General features: G+C 42.6%; 1 protein-coding gene across 5 annotated transcripts in view; it reads right to left on the reverse strand.

Annotated features, from left to right (window-relative positions):
- PCLO (piccolo presynaptic cytomatrix protein) overlaps positions 1 to 10,559 on the reverse strand; it is a 378,876-nt gene extending 368,317 nt beyond the window's left edge. For all 5 annotated transcript variants that reach the window (XM_063448187.1, XM_063448188.1, XM_063448185.1 and 2 more), the window contains exon 1: positions 10,172 to 10,559. In XM_063448187.1, coding sequence (XP_063304257.1) covers positions 10,172 to 10,386 — 215 coding nt within the window. In that variant the 5' untranslated portion in view covers positions 10,387 to 10,559. The remainder of the gene's footprint in view (positions 1 to 10,171) is intronic.
- Positions 10,560 to 23,643: the final 13,084 nt, after the last annotated feature.

Raw genomic sequence — 23,643 nt, forward strand, 5'->3', positions numbered from 1 at the left:
CTGTGATCCTGAAGGGTGGAGTGTACTTGCTTGGGGCCAAGATCTAATTTTGAGTGAGTCACCACCATCCTTCCTTGCCAGAGACCCCCTGGACAGAAGTTGTACTTTGAAAACCTAAGTGAGTAATTAGGACTTCTGTATTTTATCCTTTTTGTTTTTATCTGTTGTTGGTGTAAATAATTTGTTTATTATATATTTTTGTATGCACTGTGACTATTTTTGCTCATAATAAACATTCATTTATTAAGTTCTACCTTTGTCTGGTTAAGAATCACGTTACCTGAAGAGACTAGTTAGTATTTTTGTAATTACATAGATATTGTGCTAAGTAATATTTGGTGGGTTTTATTGTTGATTTACCTGGGGGACCAAGGCACCCCATTTATAAATTGTCTTGGTGGTGGCAGCGTTAAGATAGTAATAGTTATATTATTATGTTTAAGTGTGGGTGGTGTTAAAAGGGGGATTTTGTCATTATTTCCGGTCTAGTGCAGACAAATAGTGTACTTTAACCCTTTCACCACCACAACTATGTCACGCACACTCTTGGAGTAGGGTGCGTTTGTGACAATTACTTTTAACCAATGCATTTTTTTGTCTGTGAAAATGTAAAAATCTCTCCATGCTCTCTGTGTAACATGTATGTAGAAGCAGTATAAGTGCATGTATTATGTGTGCAGTTTCTGTGTGAGTGCATATCCAAGATATGCAGAATGCATTTTCAGTTTATGTCATCGTTTGTGTGTGTCCATGTCAGTATATTTATTATAGTAGTGTTATTGCAAGTTCATGATAGTGTTTGCGTGTTCCCACCCCCCAGCCATTGGTTTATGAATTCCATAAAAGCATGTTTGCATGTTATTGTTCACATTATTAATTTGCACTCTTTCTTATTCAGATGCCCACGTGAGAAACAAGAGTGGCCCATGCAGTGGATGAAAGTGCACATCACCTGCTTTGCATATAGAGAATGGAAGCAGATGATGCGACCAGGCATGGTGTTATTGAAGGGAAGAAATTATGGGCCATGCTTCCCCTGCTTACAATTGGCATGTACATTCCCAGTCCCAAGAGTTTGTTAGTGGTGATAAGCATGTGAATGTGGTGACAAGTATGCTCTTCCTTCTCCAAACCTTTCACTGCTCCTCCTTATAGATGTCAGGGGGTCACTGTGAACAAGCTACTGGCGGATGGAGAGAGGACATAGCACTATATTCTCTCTCCATTTTCTAATAGCCATGTCTCTGAGTTCTTGTCATGTGTAAGAAGAATCCATAAGAGGTCTGAAGAAGGAAAGGCAAACAAGTTACTGCTCATTTGGTTGCAATACAAATATATATTATATTCGTCTAAAACAGAATGTTCAGTAGCCAAACTGGCGACAGTCTACAAATTGGCACATAGTGAATTTCAAGAGCACCATGTATAGCCATTTTGGCAGGATTGCTACAGAGCAGTGTTGTTGTGGAGGGTCCGATTTTTTGGTGACAAAGTCTAATCTAATGAGACAAGTACAGAGAAAATGTACAATTTTGTTTAATCTAATAAATATTCGTAACAATTATCCACTATGGGGGCGGAGCTTGACACCCGAGGCAAGCGGTCGCACTATCCTGGCGCTCCTAGGCCCAAACTTCGAAAAGCGGACAAAAGCCCAAATATACAGCGGCTGAACCACGGCAGAAGCCCCTGATCCACACCCCGCCAACATGGGTCGCAGAACGGGGAAAAAGAACCCAGGGAAACCCAACCCGGGACTCACCATAGGAGACATGTGGAGGCAGGCCCGAGGCGCAACCGAAACCAACATGGCGGCACTCCATGGAGGCTGCTCGGACTTCTCGGACGACCTCTCAGGTGAGGAATACCTGCCAGCCCACACAGCAGGACGGCCCTCACCTCCGACCAACGCCACACCAGACTCCTCGACTGTGACAGTGGCGATCCTAAAGCAAATTCTAGCTGACCACCACGACGGCATCCATAAGGACATCACAGCGCTGAGGGGAGACCTAAAGGGGGTAACAACTCGCCTAAATGCAGTGGAGACCCGAACCGACACTCACGCCAGGGACATAGGGGAACTCAAACGGGCTATACAGGAGCTACAACTACAGCAACGCTCCCACGAATACCGCATGGCCGAGAACGAAGACGCCAGGCGGCGTAACAATTTAAAAATCAGAGGGCTCCCGGAGGAAATCACAGATGCGGGCCTACCAGAGGTCGTCAAACGCCTGCTCGCAATGATACTGCCACCCGCACAGGCGGAACGCATCCGCCCAGACTACCTCTTCAGGGTCCCCAAATCACCAAAGGCACCCGCTGGGACCACCAGAGACGCCATAGTTGCACTCCGGAATGGAGCTGACAAACAAACGATCCTGGACGCCCTGCGGGGCAGGACACCCCTACAATTTGAAGGCAGGGCACTGAGTTTTTTCGCCGACCTCTCCAACGGCACCTTGGCTTGGAGACGGTCCCTCCAGCCACTCACCACCCTCCTTCGCCAACAGGGCCTTAGATATAGGTGGCGACCATCCCATACACTGACAATCCAACAGGGATCTGACTCGCATCAGGTACGGGACTTATGTGACGCGGCACCACTTCTACAATCCTTGGGCCTAACCATGGACTCCCTCAACCCAAACGGTCGGAAGAGCCCGGTATCCCCGCAGCACAGATGGGACCCAACCAGAACTGTCCCGTTTGTCCCACAAGGCCTCACCCCAGACCCGTACGCCACTGTTACAACGTGAGCAGCGACAGACGACCATACGAAACGCCTGTCAAGACGACCAGAACTTTTTCCACCGAACGTACGGTGCCCTTCTCCTCTAGAGTCACCGAGAAGCGGTCGGGACAGTTGCACACAGCTTTCTAATCCCTGACCAAACTGTGTTTGTCGTTATCAAACGCTGAAGCCTTGTTTTAATGTCAAACGTTGATGACATGTTTAACCCCTATTGCTTCCTGGTTACCGCTATACCTTTTTTATGATTAACTGTACGTATCATATGTCAAGTATTAGCCAAAAACTTGTGACTTACCATTAGACTCCCGATCAACCCACGACATACCCGCAACCCGCAGTCACCCAAGGTGGGCAACCCTGATCACGGGGAAAAGTTGCCTCCGACACGAACAAAGAGGAAGCGTACCGAGACCCACGTCACGAACACTCACATAAAAAGCTTAATTTCACCTCTGGCACGACAAGAGATGGGGGACCCCCCCCAGAGACTCTAAGGTCAAGCTATCATACTGTTTATACTGTTATTCATTTACTGCCTGTGCCGCAATTCCGCATCTTAAGCATATTTCACGTGCTGTCTAGCTAATTGGTAGTAATGTGTGCTATGACAGAAAGACATGAAAAGTACCTTGTTATTTTATCTTATTTTAGTTTACATTACTTTGTCCTATAGAGCTCAGGCAGATACCTATTGTAGGTTATGAGGGGGCCGTGAAGATATGAGAAGCGACACATATTTTACAGGGTTACAGGCATCTTGAGAGATATCACTACAGCCGATTGCAAACTAAATTCAATAGCACAACAGAAAAGTTAAACATTTAAAGCTCACGTGCCAGGAACTCTTAAACAGTTCACTCGCACCATACCTCAGATTGTGTTGAATTGCCTCTCGTATATTTATGTAACTAATGTATAAAACCTTAGCACTGTTTAGCCACCTGGCCTATAGCCAGACACTGCCCCGCTTCGACATGTGTACACACGATACCTCCTATGGCATAGGGGCCCTAGCAATGGCAAACAACGACCACCATTATCTTATTTTAATACCTTATTTTAATGTATCTACTCTTACCTTGCCAACATCCCGCTTGGTTAAACGTATACAACTGTGCAAATGTACAGCTATACAATTAAACAAATTTGGAGGACTAAAATACCACCACCAGACTTTTAGGAAGCCCGAATAGTGCCGTTGTGGCAGCAGCTGACATGCGGTGTTCATCGACATGACAAATATTAACTTCCCCTCATGAGTTGCAACACCTCCACAGGTCAGCTACGCCAGCATACCCAATGGTATATACTCCTGCTACTGACCCCTATACTTCTCACCCCCCTTTGACTTATGGGGTAGATGCTAAAAGGAGGAGTCATCCTCACTCTGTAATTCCCATCAATGTTTCATCTTCATCTTAATTTCATTACCCTTATTGCTACAACACGAATACAGCAAATGAGCGACCTACTATAATCTGTACATTAGAGTCGCAGACAGTTCCTAGTACTAGCCTGCAGTATTCACTTGAATTGCAACATATGCATAATCCAGAAGGTCAGCAGATCAGTTACCGTGCAGACTAAGATTGATTATAGCTATAAACATACACCTTACAGTTAATTTCATAAGCAGTATATAATACAATTCATGTGGTCAGATGTTATTATATGGCCTGTTGTTTTTCCTTAAATTTTATGTTTCTTGCCACGGCTTAGAACCGACAAACGTGCGACCTAGTATAATATGTTGTTTAACGATGTAGACAATTCCTAATGCCAACCAGTAGTACTCACGTAAACCCTTATGTATGCAGAACTTGTGATGTTAGCAGATCGACAGACGCGCAGGCTAAGCCTAACTATAGTTTTAAACATACACTTTGAAGTCGACGACTTCAACATAATATGACAGAACCAATGTAGCCAGACGTTAATGTAACACCAGTTGTTTAGATTGCACCTACTATGCCAAGAATAATTACACGCACTGTTACATCCTGATCTTACCCAAATTAATACTAAAAATGTGCAAAAACTGTTATATACCTCACTGTACTTAATGTTTGCAAAAGCATGTGGATTGCCTTTGGGGTACCGCATGTGCACCTTGTTACGTCTATAAGCACTACAAAAATAAAGAATTAAAAAAAAAACAAAAAACAATTATCCACTATATAATTCCTTCGTAATTACATATACCACATATTAACTCTCCTGATAATGGCACAAAAGATGCTTTCTGTTCTCAGATACCCAAATGTACTTTACTTACACAGATACAAAAATCTCCTCTGACATTGATCAGGCATTCACTTTCCTCACACAGACATTACTGATTATTTTCAAATGAATCCATAGATACACTTTGGTCAGACACTACAGATGAACTCACATTACACCAGAGATGCATTCTCTGTGTAGAAAGCAGACACACTTCTCTATCACGGATACCATAGATTCACCTTCCTTTGAGAGACACTGCAGATACACCAGGCTGTACAGGGTGTATCTCACTTTTCTCTCAGTCAGAGATATACATTTTAACCAGACACTATACAAAGACACCAACAATTAACCTCAGGTCAAGCATATTTCCTTATCTGCTTTGAACGAGATTATCTGGCTGGTTCTCTACTTGAATCTTATATTTCTACATTTTATTAATTCTCCTTTGTCTCTGCTGCATCCTAAATTTCCCCCCACCACCTTTTCTCACCCTCAATTTGTCCCCCTTACTGTAAAAGGGAGGTTAAATCTTCCCCTGTTTTACCTGCCGTACCGTGATCAGGGTATGTCTATTAATAAGAATAGCCAGTGGCTGCTTGCTTTCATAGAAAAAGACCAGCAACTAGGTGGCTATTGCTGCCCAGTCATTAATACAATAAACAGGGACCTGGCTCAGGTCCCACATGGTGGTGCACCTAATAAAATAATTAACTAAGGTGGACATAGTGTCCCCACCTGTGCCCCGCAAGTAAGAGTTATGCAATCAAGTGAAAGCTGCAATTTGCTCATTACTCATAATGACATTTCAGAAAAGGAGCTGAGGTAAGTGTACAGTTCTCCACAGCTCCTCTTCCACCATATCACCATCAAGGGAAGAATTGCTAATCACAGCTGCTACTCAGAAGTGTAACTCCAACCAATATTGGCCAGAGTGGGACATGTATGTCCATGTCCTATGCTAAGAATAAAAGAACCTTAACTATAGGTTCTACATTATTGGTACATGAACCAATTATTCTGTTTCATATTATACTGTGTTTTATGTATGTTCCAAGCATACGTAAGTACACAAACACAGTGTTTTGTGAGAAAATGTTTGAGGGCCTTACATTTTTTTTTTTTTTTAGATTGTATTTCTTTATCTTATCTTTGTGTATTTAAAAATACCTTCTTAAATACAACTTTGAAAAGATAATCTGTAAAAACATAAATACATGTTGGTGACTTAATAATATTTTAAGCACTAGTTGCTAGGAAACTGTTTCCCTAATGAACAGACCTATATATACACTGGCATTATATTGAGAAGGAGGTGTTTTGAATACTTCTATTCATACCTCCTAACTCCCTATGACATCAGACCAGAGACTTACTCATGGGCGTCCGCAGGGGGGGGCAAGGGGGGGCACTTGCCCCCCCCCTGGATTTTTCAGCTTGTTCTGCTAATTTTCGTGTAAGATTTAAAATGAACTGCAATACCGGCGCCGGCCAGTAGGTGGAGACCCCCCAATATAACGCAGACCCCCCAATATAATGCACATAAACACCCACCGTCCCACCATACTTCACCCTCAATCTTGGATGGCTGAGATTGTTGGGAGCAGGGAGAGGCTTTAATCCGACGATCAGAGTTCGCGCATGCGCAGTATAGGGGTAGGGAGATCTCACAGGGCTAATAGCCATCAAAATTCCCTACCCCTATAATGCGCACGCGCGGTTTGTGAAGAGCTCCCTTGCCACTAGTGCGCATGCGCGCGCTGTACCTCCGACGGGAGTACTTTGCCGCGCGTGCGCACTGTGGCGTTAATATCCCCTACCCCGTGAAAAATCCCTACCTAGCCTAGTTGTTGTGTGCCTGCGCGGCGGCGCACACCCTCCTCCTCCATTGGATGAGGGTCACTTCCGGTGCGGCTGCGTCACCGGAAGTGACGAGGGTAGGGAATTTTCACGGGGTAGGGTTTTTTGATAGAACAGGGGCAGCCTATATATTAGGGGAGTAAGGCATGGGGGGGCAGCCTATATATTAGGGGAGTAAGGCATGGGGGGGCAGCCTATATATTAGGGGAGTAAGGCATGGGGGGCAGCCTATATATTAGGGGAGTAAGGCATGGGGGGGGCAGCCTGTATATTAGGGGAGTAAGGCATGGGGGGGCAGCCTATATATTAGGGGAGTAAGGCATGGGGGGCAGCCTGTATATTAGGGGAGTAAGGCATGGGGGGGGGCAGCCTGTATATTAGGGGCGTAAGGCATGGGGGGGCAGCCTATATATTAGGGGAGTAAGGCATTGGGGGGGACAGCCTATATATTAGGGGAGTAAGGCATTGGGGGGGCGGGGGGCAGCCTATAGATTAGGCCAGTGAGGCATGGGGGACAGCCTATAGATTAGGCCAGTGAGGCATGGGGGAGGCTATAGATTAGGCCAGTGAGGCATGGGGGGGGGGGCAGCCTATAGATTAGGCCAGTGAGGCATGGGGGCGAGGCTATAGATTAGGCAAGTGAGGCATGGGGGGGTATAGATTAGGCAAGTGAGGCATGGGGGGGGCAGCCTATAGATTAGGCAAGTGAGGCATGGGGGTGGGGGAGCCTAAATGAAGAGTTAGCAAGGAGCCGGCAGGGTCTGCAAGGAGCAGGAAGGGTCAGCAAGGAGCCGGCAGGGTCTGCAAGGAGCAGGAAGGGTCTGCAAGGAGCAGGGGCAGCAAGGAGCAGGGAGGGTATGCAAGGATCAGGGGCAGAAAGGAACAGATGGAGCACAAAGGTAAAGGAGCAGAACGAATCAGAAGAATCACAAAGGTAAAGTTGAAGATGGAGCAGAAAGGGACAGCAAGGAGCACAAAGCTAAAGTAGGAGAAGGAGCAGAAAGGGCCTGCAAGGAGCAGAAATGAATCAGAATGAGAAAGGAGCAGAAGGGCGCAAAATAAGCAGAAAGGTAAAGGAGCAGAAGGAGCCAAATATAGAAGTAAACCCTCCACTTTATTCTGGACACCACATCATAAGGCTTTGGTACATGGGCCTGGCAGGGAAACTCTGGACCTTCTCATCTCCCCAGGTAAAAAATAATATCAGTGTTAATGTGTTCACTTTTATTTACTGAGTGTCAGGAAGCACAGAGTGCCGCTGGGTAGGGGTGTTGCTGATTGGCTAGAGCGGTCAGCTGGCACTTTAAGCCAATCAGTAGCTACCCATTCATAAAAAAGTTAAAAAAAAATATGAACCGGGAACTAGCGATTGGCTTAGAGCGTCAACTGTCAACTCTAGCCAATCAGCGGCACCCATGCCTGACGTAAGTCTGCACTTCCTGACACTCCATTTCAGATGCCGAATACCACTGAGGGACCTGGAGCTGGAGGAAGACTTTGGGGTTAAACCATTTGAGAGCGTTTTAACCCCTTCAAGAAAAGCGCACCCAGGGGCTTCCTGGCATCATAGCATTTTCATTTAGATGAAGTTGTTATGGTGACCAGAATGTTCCTTTAATTTGCTTAAAGGAACACTATAGTGTCAGGAATACAAACATGTATTCCTGACACCATAGTTGTGAAAACGCTATTCACCCTGGCTTTATGTGATAATGACTATGCTCCTCCCCTTCATGACACTGTCAAAAAGGGGCCAAGCATAGATGTCATTACAATTATGCCCCCCCCCCCCCCCCCCCCCCCGGAAAAATTTCTGCGGACGCCCATGGACTTACTAACACATCTCAAGACCTTTCATGAAAAATATAATGTCAATAGCAATCGAATTCCATTTTAAAAATATTTCATAATTTAAAAAAACACAGCACATTTCCTATATCATAATCATTTAACCTTTACATTTTAAGGACCATGTTTCCATTTCAGCCAAGACAAGTCATAAATATAAGGGGTGGGAAGGGTTGACATTTATTTTATTTGCTGAAGATATCTATAAAACCAGCTGTATTATTCACATATTTGGCAAAACATGCATGCCAATATGTTGGTGGGTAAGTTTGAAATCAATATTTTATGTAACCCAGCTATGCAGTATAGTGTAATATATTTTAGGTACATACAAATAATGTACCTTAGTAAAAAAAAAAAAAAATAAGCATCTTATAAGGTGAACTGTGCAATCAATTACTTATTTACATGACTACCACATAATATAGTATTAATTTTAACAAATTAGAGGAGCCTGCATATATTAACATATTTGAATGCCTTTATGTACCTTTTGAAATGATAAAAATGCATTATATAACACTAAAATATAGATGTAACAATTGGTTTACAAAACAGCGTAATCGCTGTCCAAAAACAGCAGCTTTAGGACCATGGACAGAGACAATGCAATTTCAAACAACTGTAATCTAAACCCCAGCAAGAGCCTGCAGACCGTGAGTTAAGCTGTGTCAACACATACAACTTGGACAACTGACTCACAGCTAAAGTGCCCACTGACTCATATTCCATTTCTAATTGAAACTACAGTTAATGGACTAACCATTGTAATTAACATGAAAAGACTCATAAGGAACGACACATGAACTACACTGGAAATATTGCTTATCATCTGCCAGACATGTCTTCCACGCTTGAATACCAATAAGATTAAGTTTCAGTAAAATGGAAACACCAATAATTCAAGCGTACTGTGTAGCACACAGCATAATACTACTTCCTTGATCTACTACCGTAATGCATGATCCAGCTATTTAAAGGGACAGGAGCTATATATTCGGTTTGGTCTGTGCCTAGAAACCAATCACAACATTTCTCCCACACTATATTTCCTCTTTACACCATTCTACAATTATATATATATTTTTATATATGTTTTATATATATATATATATATATATATATATATATATATATATATATATATATATATATATATATATATATAAAAATACCCATCGCCCTTTAATCTGCTATTCAAATATATATAAATGCATAAACATTTATAGAATTACAAAGTAGCATGCAGGGAACTGTCACAAATACAACATACAGTGAAGCCTGTCGTCCTTCACAACAGGGAGGGCAATAAAAATATACAGGATACATTTAAGGATATTTTAACAGGCCTTCTTCTCAGATCAGACAAGATATTGTCACGGGCGATGCCCAGCTTACGGTCAGCCCCAGGTACTGCAAGCTTGAGATCCACCCGTCAGAACGTTATGATGCTGTTAGAATGTAATAAAGATTCCATGCCTTAGTGGTGGGCGATCCGTTTGGTTTCCCCTCGGTAGCTCCTGCGCCCTTGACATCACAGCAGCAATCTGCTTCCTCTCCTCCTCGCTCAGTTGGCTCAGATCAGCCTCCATTCCAGCGGGAATCTTGGTGAAGCCTCCTTTACCATCTCCTACCATGCCATCTGGATAACCACCCATCCCTTCTCCTCCTTCCATACTACCTTCGTTCCCCATGACTGCCACTAAGCTCTGAGAAATGTAGCCGCCTCTAGTCTTTTATAGCAGACCCTTACTCGGCTAGCTCTTCTGGCTACCAGTATAAATAGGTGTATACCCCCTGTTTTATTTAGTAATCCTACGCTTCCTCCTCCATAATGATGGGATCCAGCGTTTTGTGATCAGTTCCCTGTAAAGATGAGTTATCACATCTCTCGGGAACGCGCACGCAGGCTGTGTGAGGCTGTGTGAAGAAGGAGGGGGAGGGAGGCTGAGTGTGACTGCTGAAAGTCCTGAAAGGTCAAAAAAACATCCTTGCCTGTTTCCTTTGCATGAAAACACTTTCTCCTGTTAGAAGCAGGCAGTCTCTTTAATATGTCTTAAGCAAGTCTGCATTATTTCTAAGCACGTGCTCTCTTTTACAGTTTTACACTACCTGCATATAAAACATTAATTCTCCTTAAATCTTCTCATTATAAAATGTGTCTTCATTAACATATATGGGCTGGAAAGGCTTTTTATATACACACTTTCACTAGTGTGTGTCTTTATTAACACTTTCAGTTCCTAAGCATTTACATTTTACTGTCTAGATGGTACTGAAATGGTTAATACAAATGATAATTATACCTCCACTTTACATGACATCTTTGGGATTGAAAGAGGTACTTTCTACACATGTTTGATTACCTGTGTATTTTTAACGTTGGATGGATGGATAGATAGATAGATAATGTTTTTTTATTTTAAACATTTTTTTTTCAAGTTTATTTCAAGTAAAAGCACACACAAAATGCTTGTAGAGCTGGGTAGCCTAGTCTGCTCCCGGGACCTCAAGGAATCAGAATTTACCGGTAATATAATTACAGAATATTTATGCAGATATTTCATGTTGCCTGTCTTCTCCAACCCATACTCCACATACCCCAGACACAGAGTGCAGGCATTATTGGGATGCCTTGCTGCTTTTGGGACCTCAAGAAACACAAAATTACACATAGCTTATTATTACAGTATATTCAAACAGAGAGTATTACTTGTAATTTTGTATTGCTCCTCTTCTCCCAACCATACATACCTTTATAGGCAGATGTATTGTGCCTGCCTAGGTAGGTGGGCTGAAACAAAAGTTTAGATAACACAACTGCACATGAATATACTGTAATAACAAGTAATCATGTTGTGAGCAGGTTATGCCACCCACTATGCATGCCCTCTGCATCTGCAATGTCCATTTGTATGGAGGTGTGGAATATGGTCAGTAAAAGACAGGGAAAGCAAAATTACAGGTAACACATTTCAGCATGAATATTTCGGATTAATCCATACCTATAATATTTGGATTCTTGAGGGCCCAAGAGTGTTTTATCTTGTGTATCAGGAGAACAGGCACATTTTTTCATAACTGTAAACTTTATTTAGAATGGCTGAAACCCACACACAGAATGCAAGGGCCACTTTATGTCCTATATCTTTGTGCACATAACAACATTTTAGATATATTTCATACCAAATGATAATTTCAATATCATACGTTTCCTTTTTATCGTGTTTTTTTTTTTTTAAACAACACTTTGGTTTCTATTACATCTTTTTGTGGAAACTTTTTTCCCAATGTTTCAAAACTGGTATGTGTGTAATCTGCTGTCTGCCAAACAATAAGTCTGCTGGTGACTTCTAAAAATTTTTTTTGACTTTGACAATTTTTATTTTGTTTTGAAAGGTTGAGGGTACAGAAGGCAAGGAGGGGAGGGAAGTATCACATAAATCATCGCATAAGTTATCACAGTTACGATACAGTAGCTCGTCAGGGTGACATAGTTCGCTTGGCATAGTATGTTTATTTCACTCTTGTGCACTACAGTGCTTGAACCTTTGTAGTTTGTTCGTGGGCGGTGTTTGTCTTCATTGGGTGGAGCTTGACTGCATAGTCGGTGTTGTTTATGTGGAGGGGGTATGGGGGTCGGGGTAGGTGGTGTGCTTGTAAGTTTTGTATGGTCATATGTGGTGTATATGTGGTACATGTGGGAGCCAGCGTGTGTTCTGTTTTTTGCCTCCGATCGTGGAGGTTTGTCATCCTATCTAGGGAGTGTCTTTTGTTGCTGATTCAGTGTGGTTTGTTTCGGTCCCAGAAATCCCATGCTTCGGTCCAATAAGGGTTTTTCTGTCTTGATTTTCTTGCCATAGTTTTGTAAGTTTTGGTTGACTCTATAGCCGTGATGCACTGATTGATTGTTGGGGCAGTTGTTTGTTTCCATTGTCTACTTATGATAGTGAGGGCCGCTATACAGATATGGTACAGTAAGTATTTAGTGTGCAAGTGTGGTGTTTGTGGGAGTAAGAGTAGCAGGAACGTTTCCGGCAGGAGGGAGATGTGCATTTGGGTGCATTGTGTCGCTAGGTCTAGGACTTGTGACCAGTATTGTTGCAGTGGTGGCATTGCCACCATATGTGTAGCAAGGTGCCTCGGTTCCCTTGGCACCTCCAGCATGTGTCCGACGTGTTTGGGTAGCTGTGTTTGAGTCTTGTGGGGACCAGGTACCACCTGTAGAGTAGTTTGCGTGAGAGTTCTATGTGGGTCATGCAGAGGGTTAATTTTTTATTTGCATGGAATATGTCTTGCCACTGTTCATTTGTGAGCGTGTGCCCTATGTCATGTTCCCATGCCGATTTGAAGGAGGGTGGGTTTGCTTGGGTATCGTATGTTCCGAAGCGTAGATTATTGAGATGAGTTTTGTTGCTGGTTTGGCTTTTGTACATATCTCTATTAGTTTAAGCCAGTGTGAGTCAGGTGGATTCGCGGTTTGATGTGGTTTGTGGAGGCGTATCCATGATTGCAGTTGGATGTAGGAGAAGGTCGCTGTCTTGGGTAGCTTGAATTCTGTGCATAGATCTGCGAGTTGTTTGAGGCGGTCTCCCTGCAGTATGTGCGATATTGTAGTTATACCATGTCTCTGCCAGAGTTTGTGATTGAAGTCTGGGATAAGCTGTCGGATTGCCTCCATTGGGGTCGCTGGTGAGAGTGGTGTTGTTGCTCCCCTCTTCCTGCGGTAGTTGTCCCATATGGAGAGGGTTAGTGTAGTCGTTGGCAGCATTTCTGATGCTTTTGGTCTGTGGTTTTTCGGTAGCCATGCCAGCGTGGGGAGGGAGAGTCCCCTGGCGTGGTTTCTCTCTAGTTCGACCCATGTCGTGGGGTTTTGACGGTGCGATACCGCGACAAGTGGAGCAATAGGAGCTGCCCTTTAGTTTCAGTGAGTAGCTTTGTGTAGTTTGCTTTGAAGGGAGTGTTTGTTGAGGGAGTGAAGTAGACTCCTAAGAATTTGATGTGGTCATGCCTCCAGTCGTAGTTAAAGTTAGTCTTAAGGTTTGTCATGTCTGGGCTTGGGACATTGATTCCCAGGGCAAGGGTTTTGGAAATATTCAGCTTGTAATATGAGCAGGCGCTGTATTGGGCAAGGATTTTGTGGAAATTGGGCATGGATATGTGCGGTTGTTCCAGGGTTAATAGGATATCATCCGCAAATAGGGACAGTTTGTATTCCCGACCCTTGGCCTTAATCTCATGTATATTCGGGTTTTCACGTATAAGTTGGATGAGGGGTTCTAGTGCCATTATGTAGAGTAGTGGGGAGAGTGGACAGCCCTGTCTGGAGCCATTAGATATGTGGAACAGTTTTGATATAAATCCCCCGTTTACTACTCTGGCTGTCGGAAAGGAGTATAAAGCGTTGATGAGTGATAAGAATTGTGGTGGGAATTCGAATTTCTGGAGGACTGCCATTAGGAAAGGCCAGTGAAGCCTATCAAAAGCTTTCTCAGCATCTAGAGATAATAGGACACTGGGGGTTTTGCTTTCTTGCACTTCATAGAGTAGGTCTAGGGTTTTCCTTGTGCCGTCTGCCCCCTGTCTGCCCCCGACAAATCCCACCTGGTTTTCCTGTATCAGTGAAGGTATTATATGAGTTAATCTATTAGAGAAGATCTTTGCTATGATTTTTACATCTGTATTCAGTAGGGAGATGGGTCGAAGGTTTTGGCATCTATTTGGGGGTTTTCCCGGTTTGGGAAGGGAGGCGACGTGGGCCATGAGCATCTCTTTTGGCAGTTGTCCTGTTTGCATGGCGTGGTGGTATACTTTTTGTAAGTAGGGGGCTAAGATTGGTGCTAATTGTTTGTAGTAAGCATTGGTCATTCCGTCTGGGCCCGGCGATTTCCCGGATGGTAGAGAGTTTATGGTGTCTATGATTTCTTGTATAGTGACATAATGTTGTATAGTGTTTTTTTGTGTGGTGGAGAGAGTTGGAAGTTTTACTTTCTTGAGAAAGTCATCTATTTCTCTTGGGGTTGGTTGATGTAATGTAGGGTCTGTTCTAAGGTTATAGAGGGAGTGATAGTAGTCGGCCATATTGTCATTGATGTCTCGCGGATTATGGATTTTTGCACCTGAGGCGGTAATCAGATGTGGAATTTTAGAGTTGGTCTGTTGTTTTTTAAGTAGAGTGGCCAAGTGTTTCCCTGCTCTTTTGCCTTGAGTGTATGTTCTTAGTTTCAGTTTGGTGAGGATGTGGGCTGTTTTTTCAAGGGTTAGTGCGTTAATTTGATTAGTGATGTCCCTTATTTCCTCTGCTTGGGTTTCAGATGGGTTCAGGAGGTGAGCTGTTGTGGTGTCTCTCAGCCTTCGAAGAAGGTTCGTGTATTCTTTTTCTCGTTTACATTTGAGGTATGATGCCCGGTTGATCAGCTGGCCCCTTATGACTGTTTTGTGGGCTTGCCAAATGGAAAAGAGGGAGGCCTCTGAGTTGTCATTCGTTAGGAAATAGTTTTGCAGGCTCGTTGCCAATTTTGCTGTGAATGATTTATCGTAGAGGAGAGAGTCGTTGAGGCACCATGGCGGTTTGCCGCGGTGCTGATAGTTGGAGTTTAAAGTCAGCGTGAGTGGAGCATGATCAGACCACACTATGTTGCCTATGGAGCAATCCTCTATTTGTGGGAGTAGTGAGCCTGAGGCAAGGATGTGGTCTATTCTTGAGTAGGTTTTGTGGATTTGTGAGAAAAATGTGTAGTCCCCTGACGGGTGTCTTGTCCTCCAGACGTCGTACAGGCTATTTTCATGGATACGTTTTGTGAATGCGTTATTGTTTGGTCCTAGTTTGAGATGTCTTGCTTATGTGCTTGGGGCGGTCGAGTCCATGCGTGTATCCATAGTGTGGTCATAGTCTCCACAGAGGATCTTGGGGTCGTTCGTGTCTTCTGGCACTTCACTAAGGACTTTATGTAGCAAGTTGCGCTGTTGGTCATTTGGGCTGTAAAGGCACACTAAAATGAATGGGTTATTGTTGATTCTGCATTGTAGAATTATATATGGTCCTTGGCTATCCTTTTTGACTCTCAGGGTCTCTACAGTTAAAGAGCTATGTAGTAGTATGGAGACTCCTCTTGATTTGGAGGTGTGAGTTGCGTGGTATTGTGTGGGATATTCTCTGTTGGCAAAGTTTGGGACTTTGTTTGTTACAAAGTGCGTTTCTTGTATGCAGACTATGTCTGCTTTAGTGCGTTTTATGTCATCCAGTAGCATACGTCTTTTATGTGGCGTATTGAGGCCTTTAGTATTGTGTGAATAGATAATCATGTTTGTTGCGACGTGCTGAGGTATGCAGTGGAAGTATCGGGTTTCTTATCTATGTAAGCTGGCTTGGCTATGTGTGAACTGTGTCGGTGGAGTCGGGTAAGGGGTGGTTTTGAGGGGTTAGGGGGTGGGGTCTTTCAGTGGTTTGAGTACTATGTACAAGGACCGTGTGGTCTGGTACGCTAGTCGTACCGTGGGGCTGAGGAGCTGGAGCTTCCAAGTACGTGGCTAGTTGGGCTCCAATTTGGGTGCTGAGGTAGAGCTGAAACTATGTGTATCAAGTTGGCAAATGGTGTAACATTATAACATAGCAGTTAACTTAGTTTTCATAGAGGCATGCAAGTAACATTGCTTCATTTAACGCTATTATTGAGCCAAAACAGTTGTTTTGCTACCCCCTTGATTAGTGTGCTTTTTCCCAGAGTCATAGGGGTATTCCCACTCTTGTATCATCTGTTCGGGTGTGTAGCTCTCACACTTCCCCCAAATCGTGTGCTCTTTGTATGACTCACTCCCGCGTACCTGTAAAGGTGTGATGCGTGAGCGGGAGGTGCCGGGGCTAGGAGAGTAAGGGAGGGCAGGCCCTACAAGCCTATGAGCTCTCTATGGCTCCTCATGTTTAGTCTCGAAGGCGCTCTATAGTGTTACAAGGAAACATCAGAAGGTTGGCACATATATGCCCAAGCTGGCATTGGATAGTGGGATCCCATGTATGCAGGTAAAACGTTCTTTAGAAGTGGCGCTTAGATAAATGGCATACTGGACCATATAGTGTCTTGAGTGTTCGGCGTTATTGATATAACCATATTGGGTGTTTCGTTGCCTTATTGGCTAGTGCGTCTAATCCCATGTTTATTGGGGTGTGCACATCTTAGTGTCGCTCATTTGGGTAGATGGCTATCGCAGAACTCTCGGGTCTGGTGTCCCCCTCATGACTTACACCCGCGTCCCCCACTTAGTGTAACGCTCAGGCCAGTGGAACCGGGTTCAGGAAGGTGGGATGGAGAGGGTGCTATAAGTCCCTATGCCCTTTAAGGCGCCCCATGCCTGACCCAGAAAGCATTCTGTTTAATCTCAGGGTGACACCCCAGAGTTTGCCCCTATGTGCCCCTGGTAGCATTAGGGGTTGGAAGAGGCATGCGTGCAGGGGGAGCATTCTTCAAAAATGGCATTTAGGCAACACACATATATAACCTTACAGAGTCTTAATCATTAAAGCTAAATAAACATAGATAACTAAGTTGTGATACTTGCGTCAAGCATGCCTTTCAGTGACAAGTAATTATATTAGTTCATGTCTGTGGTGCGACCCGGACGGTGGGACGTAGGCCGTGTCTCCGCCTGAGGTTCTTTCATTAGGCCCCATTTTTCAAGCAAGATCAATCCCTCCTCTGGGGATGAGATGAAGGTCGCCTTCCCATTTTTGGTAAGGATCAGCTTTGTGGGGAAGCCCCACCTGTAGCGTATACCATGGTTGCGGAGTTCTGTAGTGATCTGGTTGTAATCCCTCCTGCGTCGGAGAGTAGCCATCGAGATGTCCGCCATGATGTGCACAGATGGGAAGTCTTCGTGTGGGTCTTCTCTGCTGCAATGGGACCGGAGGGCCAGCTCCTTCATGTGGAAGTAGTGGGCCCTGAGTAAGACATCACGCGGAATGGAGTTTGGAAGGTGCTGTGGCTTTGCCACCCTGTGTATCCTGTCGACCAGGAGAATGTCTGCAGGAATGTCTGGGACATACGCTCTCATGAGGCCTCTTGCATATGTCTAATATGTCTTGTAACTACTTGCTTGTTAGTCCTCCTATTGTACAGTGCTAATGAATTAGTCGGCAATAAATAATAATAATATATATATATATATATATTTGTGGTCGGGACATACCAGCCGATAGAGTATAAATATGCATTCATACTATACATTTAATATGAAATAAGTTGGTTGAAGTGTGTCAGAAACGACGACAGGTTAGATCTGAAATAAAAGAGACCACGTTTTACCAATAATGTTCTAGTGTATAACATGAATTTTTGAGTTGTAAGAGGATTGCCATGAATTGCGAGTAAAGGGGAATTAGATTTAAGACTATGTAGAGAATGTTTTAATAAGTCAAACACTTTGACAGGGCATCATTTATTACCTGGAGGATAGAAAGGTATCTGGACTGGGTGTCCTATTTATTTACTTATTTATTTATTTATAAAATATTTTACCAGGAAAGATACATTGAGATTTCTCTCGTTTTCAAGTATGTAATGGGTCCACAAATCATTGCATTGTTACAGTTAGTGTACAATAAAATACAAAAACAATATTAATATACAATATATACAAAATGTAACATAGTACAGGTAGGAAATATATAATCAACCATGACAGGTGTATTCTGTTTTGAGGTATGTAGAGAGGGATCTCTTAAAGGACTTTAAGCTTAGGGAAGATTTTCATTTGTGCGGGAGGTCGTTCCACAAATGCGGTGCTCTGTAGGAGAAGGAGGATCTGGCTGCTTTCTTTTTGTATTTAGGTAGACTAAGTAAAGTGTTGATACTGGATCGGAGGTTATAGGAAGTGGGAACAGCCGGGGAAAGCATTGCGTTCAGGTAGGGTGGGAGTTTCCCAGAAAAGCTCTTAAACACAAGGCTGGAAAGATGAAGGGTGCGTCTGGATTCCAGCGACAGCCAGTTTAGTTCTTTTAGCATGTCACAATGGTGGGTCCTGTAATTACATTGTAGCACAAATCGGCAGAACGAGTTATACAATGTGTTGAGTTTATTAATGTGGGATTGCGATGCAGATGCATATACTACATCCCCATAATCAATGATTGGCATCAGCATTTGCTGTACAATCTTTTCCTTTACTGAAGGGCTTAGGCAGGATTTGTTTCTGTACAGGGCACCTATTTTTGGATAAAGTTTAGATGCAAGCTTTTCTATGTGCAGGCAAAAGATAGATTGGGGTCTAACATCATACCCAAGTATTTGAAAGAGTGGACTGCGGTTAGTGTGCCATTTGAAATTGTTTTGATGGATAGGTGGGAATTGTGTAATTTGTGTTATTTAGGTACTGTTCCAAAGATCATTGTGACAGTTTTGTCAGTGTTCAGGAACAGTTTGTTTTTTGCGATCCACTTTTCTACCTCTGTAAACTGGTCTTGGAGCACAGCCTCAAGCTGCGGTAGATTGGAATTGCTTGCATAGATTACCGTGTCATCTGCGTACATGTGTACATTTGAGGATTTTAGGCAGATCATTTATAAATAATGAAAATAGTAGGGGGCCGAGAATGGAACCTTGGGGAACACCACACGTGACTGAGAGAGGGAGGGAGTCGCTGTCAGAAATGGACACATATTGCGAGCGATCCGATACATACGATCGAAACCAGTTTAGCGAATGATCACCAATACCTGAGTTTTTGAGTTTGTGCAGTAGAATGTCGTGGTCTACTGTGTCCTTAGCCTTAGGCCTTAGCAAAATCAAGGAAAATAGCTCCAGTTAGATCCCCTTGTTCCATGCCAGTTTGGATGTCATTGCAAACTTTTAAGAGGGCAGTTGTAGTGGAGTGATTCTGGCGAAAGCCCGATTGATCAGGGGTCAGATCGTTTGATTGTTGGTAATACTCACATAGTTGCGTATGGACAAATTTTTCTAAGATTTTTGACAATACCGGGAGCAATAATATAGGGCGATAGTTAGAATCCAAAGTAGTGTCACCACTTTTATGGATAGGCACTACCCTCGCAGTCTTCCAAAGTTTGGGTATGTATCCAGATACCAAGGATTCGTTAATTAGAGTTTCGACGGGTTTAGCAATTGCCGGCGCACTGAGCTTCAACAGCATTGCTGGGATTTGGTCAGGTCCAGACTGGTTTTTCATTTTTAGATTATTAAGATGTTTTTCAATGACACTAACAGGTACAGGTCTAAAAATGAACTTGTCTATATTAGGCCTTTGCACACTTAGTGAGACCTGATCCACATTTGTAGTTTCAGGATGTGTGCCACTTCTTAGCTTGGCAATCAGGGCAGTAGAGCATCTGACAAAATAATTGTTAAAGGCATTTGCTACATCTAAGGGAAGTTGCAGGGTTTGGTTATCCACTTTGACAGTGGAGGGTTGGGAGTCTTCCAGAAGGCTACCTGTTTCAAATGGCCATGGAACAGCTGATGGAGCTCTATGCTGGACTGGGTATGTTTAAAAATCAGACTGTGGAAGAGAGATGTATATAAGGGTCAGATGGGCTAAGAGATGGGGGGGGGATACATAGATGGACATTTGATTTAAGGTCATTTAAGGAAAAACAAAAGCTAAGATTAAGAATTACAGAGATAAGACAGAGGTATTTAAGTAGGGAAATAAAACCATTAAACAAGGAACAAGAAAGATATTTGGGCCTAAGCTGGTTAAACTGACTTTTAACATGATGGACAAAGACAAAGGTGATAAAATGCTTTGCATGATTAGCACAGGCTATAGTTACGAAGACATGAAAATGTATACATTGAAAATAATAAAACTAAATAATAGTCACTAAATATAAAAACATACACATACAACAAAATTAACAGGTTATGTAGAAATATAATGAAATGTGAGTCTTCCAGAAGGCTACCTGTTTCAAATGGCCATGGAAGAGCTGATGGAGCTCTGAGTTCTATGCTGGACTGGGTATGTTTAAAAATAATTTGAATAGTTTTAGTATGTTGTAAGGATAATATACCGAGCATGTGTACTGTGAGGTCATCACATTCAAAATCACTGAGCGACTAGAGCAACTAATCGCCATCAAATTTTGTGTTAAATTTGAACATTCCTCCACGGAAACTATTTGGATGATTCAGAAGGCTTTCAGGCATGATGCAATGAGTGCAGCACAAATAAAAGTGTGACACAAATGCTTCAAAGATGGTAGAGAATCTGTTGAAAGATTTGTCGCATGTGATTTCTCGCTTTTCCCAAAACTGAAATCACTTTTGAAAGGCAAGAGATTTCAGACAGTCGATGAGATTCAGGTAATTATAACGAGACAGCTGATGGCAATTCCAACAAAGGATTTTGCAGACTGTTTTCAACAGAGGAAGAGATGCTGGGAGAACTATGTGCGGTCCTAAGGTGCCTAATTTGAATTGGACTAAGGCATCATTGTCCTATGTATGTTTCTGTATATTGTATCTTCTTCAATAAATATCTATTTCTCATATTACATGGCTGGATGCTTTTGCCAGACTTCTTACATAAAATATTTAAAGTGTGTATATATATTAACCTATTCAGTCCCAGAGATGCTATCTTTTAATCCTTTCAGTCCCGCGGGGAAAGAAAAAAGTGATAATTACTGTCGGATTGAAAGGATGTGTATTTAACCCTTCCAGTCCCAGAAATGTGACGGGACCTTTTTGGTCACAGGGGGATTGTAAAATGTGGTGATTTCAGTGGTACTGAATTGGTTACATAATAAGAATTTATGGGGAGGAAAAATGTTGTATTTGCAGGTGCTAATGAAAGAATAGTAAAAAAGGAGAAGACAGATAATTGTATATGCTTAGAAAAACATGCAGCCCTTTTTATTGATTATAAGTAACATTAAATAGACTACTTTTTTTGCAGGAGAAAAGGTTGACTATTTTACAATGGGAGTATGTGTTCAGCTGAAACTATTTATTGACCTTTCAGGACTTTCAGCAGCCACAATTAGTCTCCCTCCTCCTTCTCTCCCCATCCCTCCCCACACAGCCTGAGTGCTCCTTAGGAGAGATGTGCAACATAGACTAACATCCTACTGATGTTAGTCTCCTCCTATACACAGGATGAAGCATGCTCTGGTAGGGCAGGTGATCAGCACACATCATCACCACATCCAGCAGCTGCTTAAAGAAACAAGGCAGAATGACCTGACCTCCAGAATTACTGTAACTGGAATGGGGTTTCACGCATCAAACCTTGCAGTTTTGTGTTACCCTAGGTTCACTGTCAGTTGACAGCTACTGTAACAATGTATAGTCATTGCTGTGAATTGGAATCATACACAGACCCATCTCTTTGAGGTTTTCTTTACTTGCATAATATTTAAAGTGTTTAGTGTTGTATTCTGTTGATGTCTAGTACTTACTGCAACAACAATAAATGTGTTTAATATCTGTGCAAATGAAATTTAACTCTGGTCTGATTTCTACCTGGGAAGTGCACACAAGTGTGATGTTTAGAGCCTATCTCTAAAAAGGCTCTGGAAAATGTAAGTTTGGATTTAATATCTACTGTACTATTTCACTTTATAACAGAGTTACACTATTAGTGTTTTTTCTTCTTTTTCAATCTTATATATACAACTTGATCCCCCTATATTTGTTGAGGGGTAAGTTTTGATTTAATTCCATAACGCTGCACTCCCACTTGGTTGTTTTAGGTGGTGGGTATATCACCTAAACACTGAGTTTTCTTCCCTTTGTATTTTTTATCCAAGCGTTGGGTTTGTGGAGTGCCCAATTGAGTGTCTAGCAGCTATTATATGTCACAATTTTATAAGCGCCTGTTAATCACTTTTCTGTGTGTTTTAAATTTTTCTTCTTTTTATGATTTTGTGTAAGACAGGTCATACCAAACTAACTTAATTGTATTCTATAAAGAAATTAGTAGAACTATAGATTAGGCTGTTGCAGTAGATGTGACCTACTTGGATTTTGCTAAGGCATTTGATACAGTTCTACAAGGCATTTGATGCAGTTCCATAACAGTGGAAGCACCTCTAATAGCCAACTGAGGAGTGGCCAGTGGAGTTATCCCTAGGATGTAATGTAAATAATGCATTTTCTCTGAAAAAAATGTGTTTACTGCAAAAGTCTTCAGAGATTGATTATACTCACCAGAACAAATACAATAAGCTATAGTTGTTCTGGTGACTATAGTGTCCCTTTATTGAGAGAGTGCAGAGAGTAGTTGTAAAAAGAACATTTTCAAATTGGGCACAAATTGGTAAGCGTTCTGTACTGGGTCCACATCTCTTTAAACTATTTATAAATGATCTTGATGTGGACATTGAAAGTCATTTGTCAGTGTTTGCAGCTGACACAAAACTAGATGAGTAAATACAATGTGAACATGATATATCCTCTCTACAGACTGATTTGGCTAAAGTGGGGGCTTGAAGATGAGATTCAATACAGATTAATGCAAAGTCATGCATTTTTGAATAAGGAACCCACAAGCCACTTATACATTAATGGGGTATAGTTAGATATAACATTAAATGAAAAGGACTTGGGAACATCTGTAGATCACAAACTAGACAACAGAATGCAATGTGGATCTGCCGTTGCAAAAGCTAGTAAGGTGCTTCTGTGAAAAAAAAAGTTTTTTAATTCTCATAATTTAAATATAATGTTGCCTCTTTACAAATTATGGTAAGACCCCGCCTTTTATGGATCTTCTAGTGCCAGGAAAACAAATCCGTTTTCCTGGCACTATAGGTTTAAAAGGAGCCCTCCTCCCTCGCGCCCACTTCCTGCAGGTCTGAAGGGGTTAAAACACCTTCAGCCACTTACCTGAATCTAGCCCCAATGTCCCTCAGCACTGGGTCAGGCTCCGCCACGCTCCTCCCCCGCGGACGTCAGCCGGCAGGGAAGTATGATTGCGCATGCGCGACAATGGCCAAG

The sequence above is a fragment of the Pelobates fuscus genome, chromosome 3 (genome assembly GCF_036172605.1).
Source record: "Pelobates fuscus isolate aPelFus1 chromosome 3, aPelFus1.pri, whole genome shotgun sequence".
Classification (NCBI taxonomy): Eukaryota; Metazoa; Chordata; class Amphibia; order Anura; family Pelobatidae; genus Pelobates; species Pelobates fuscus.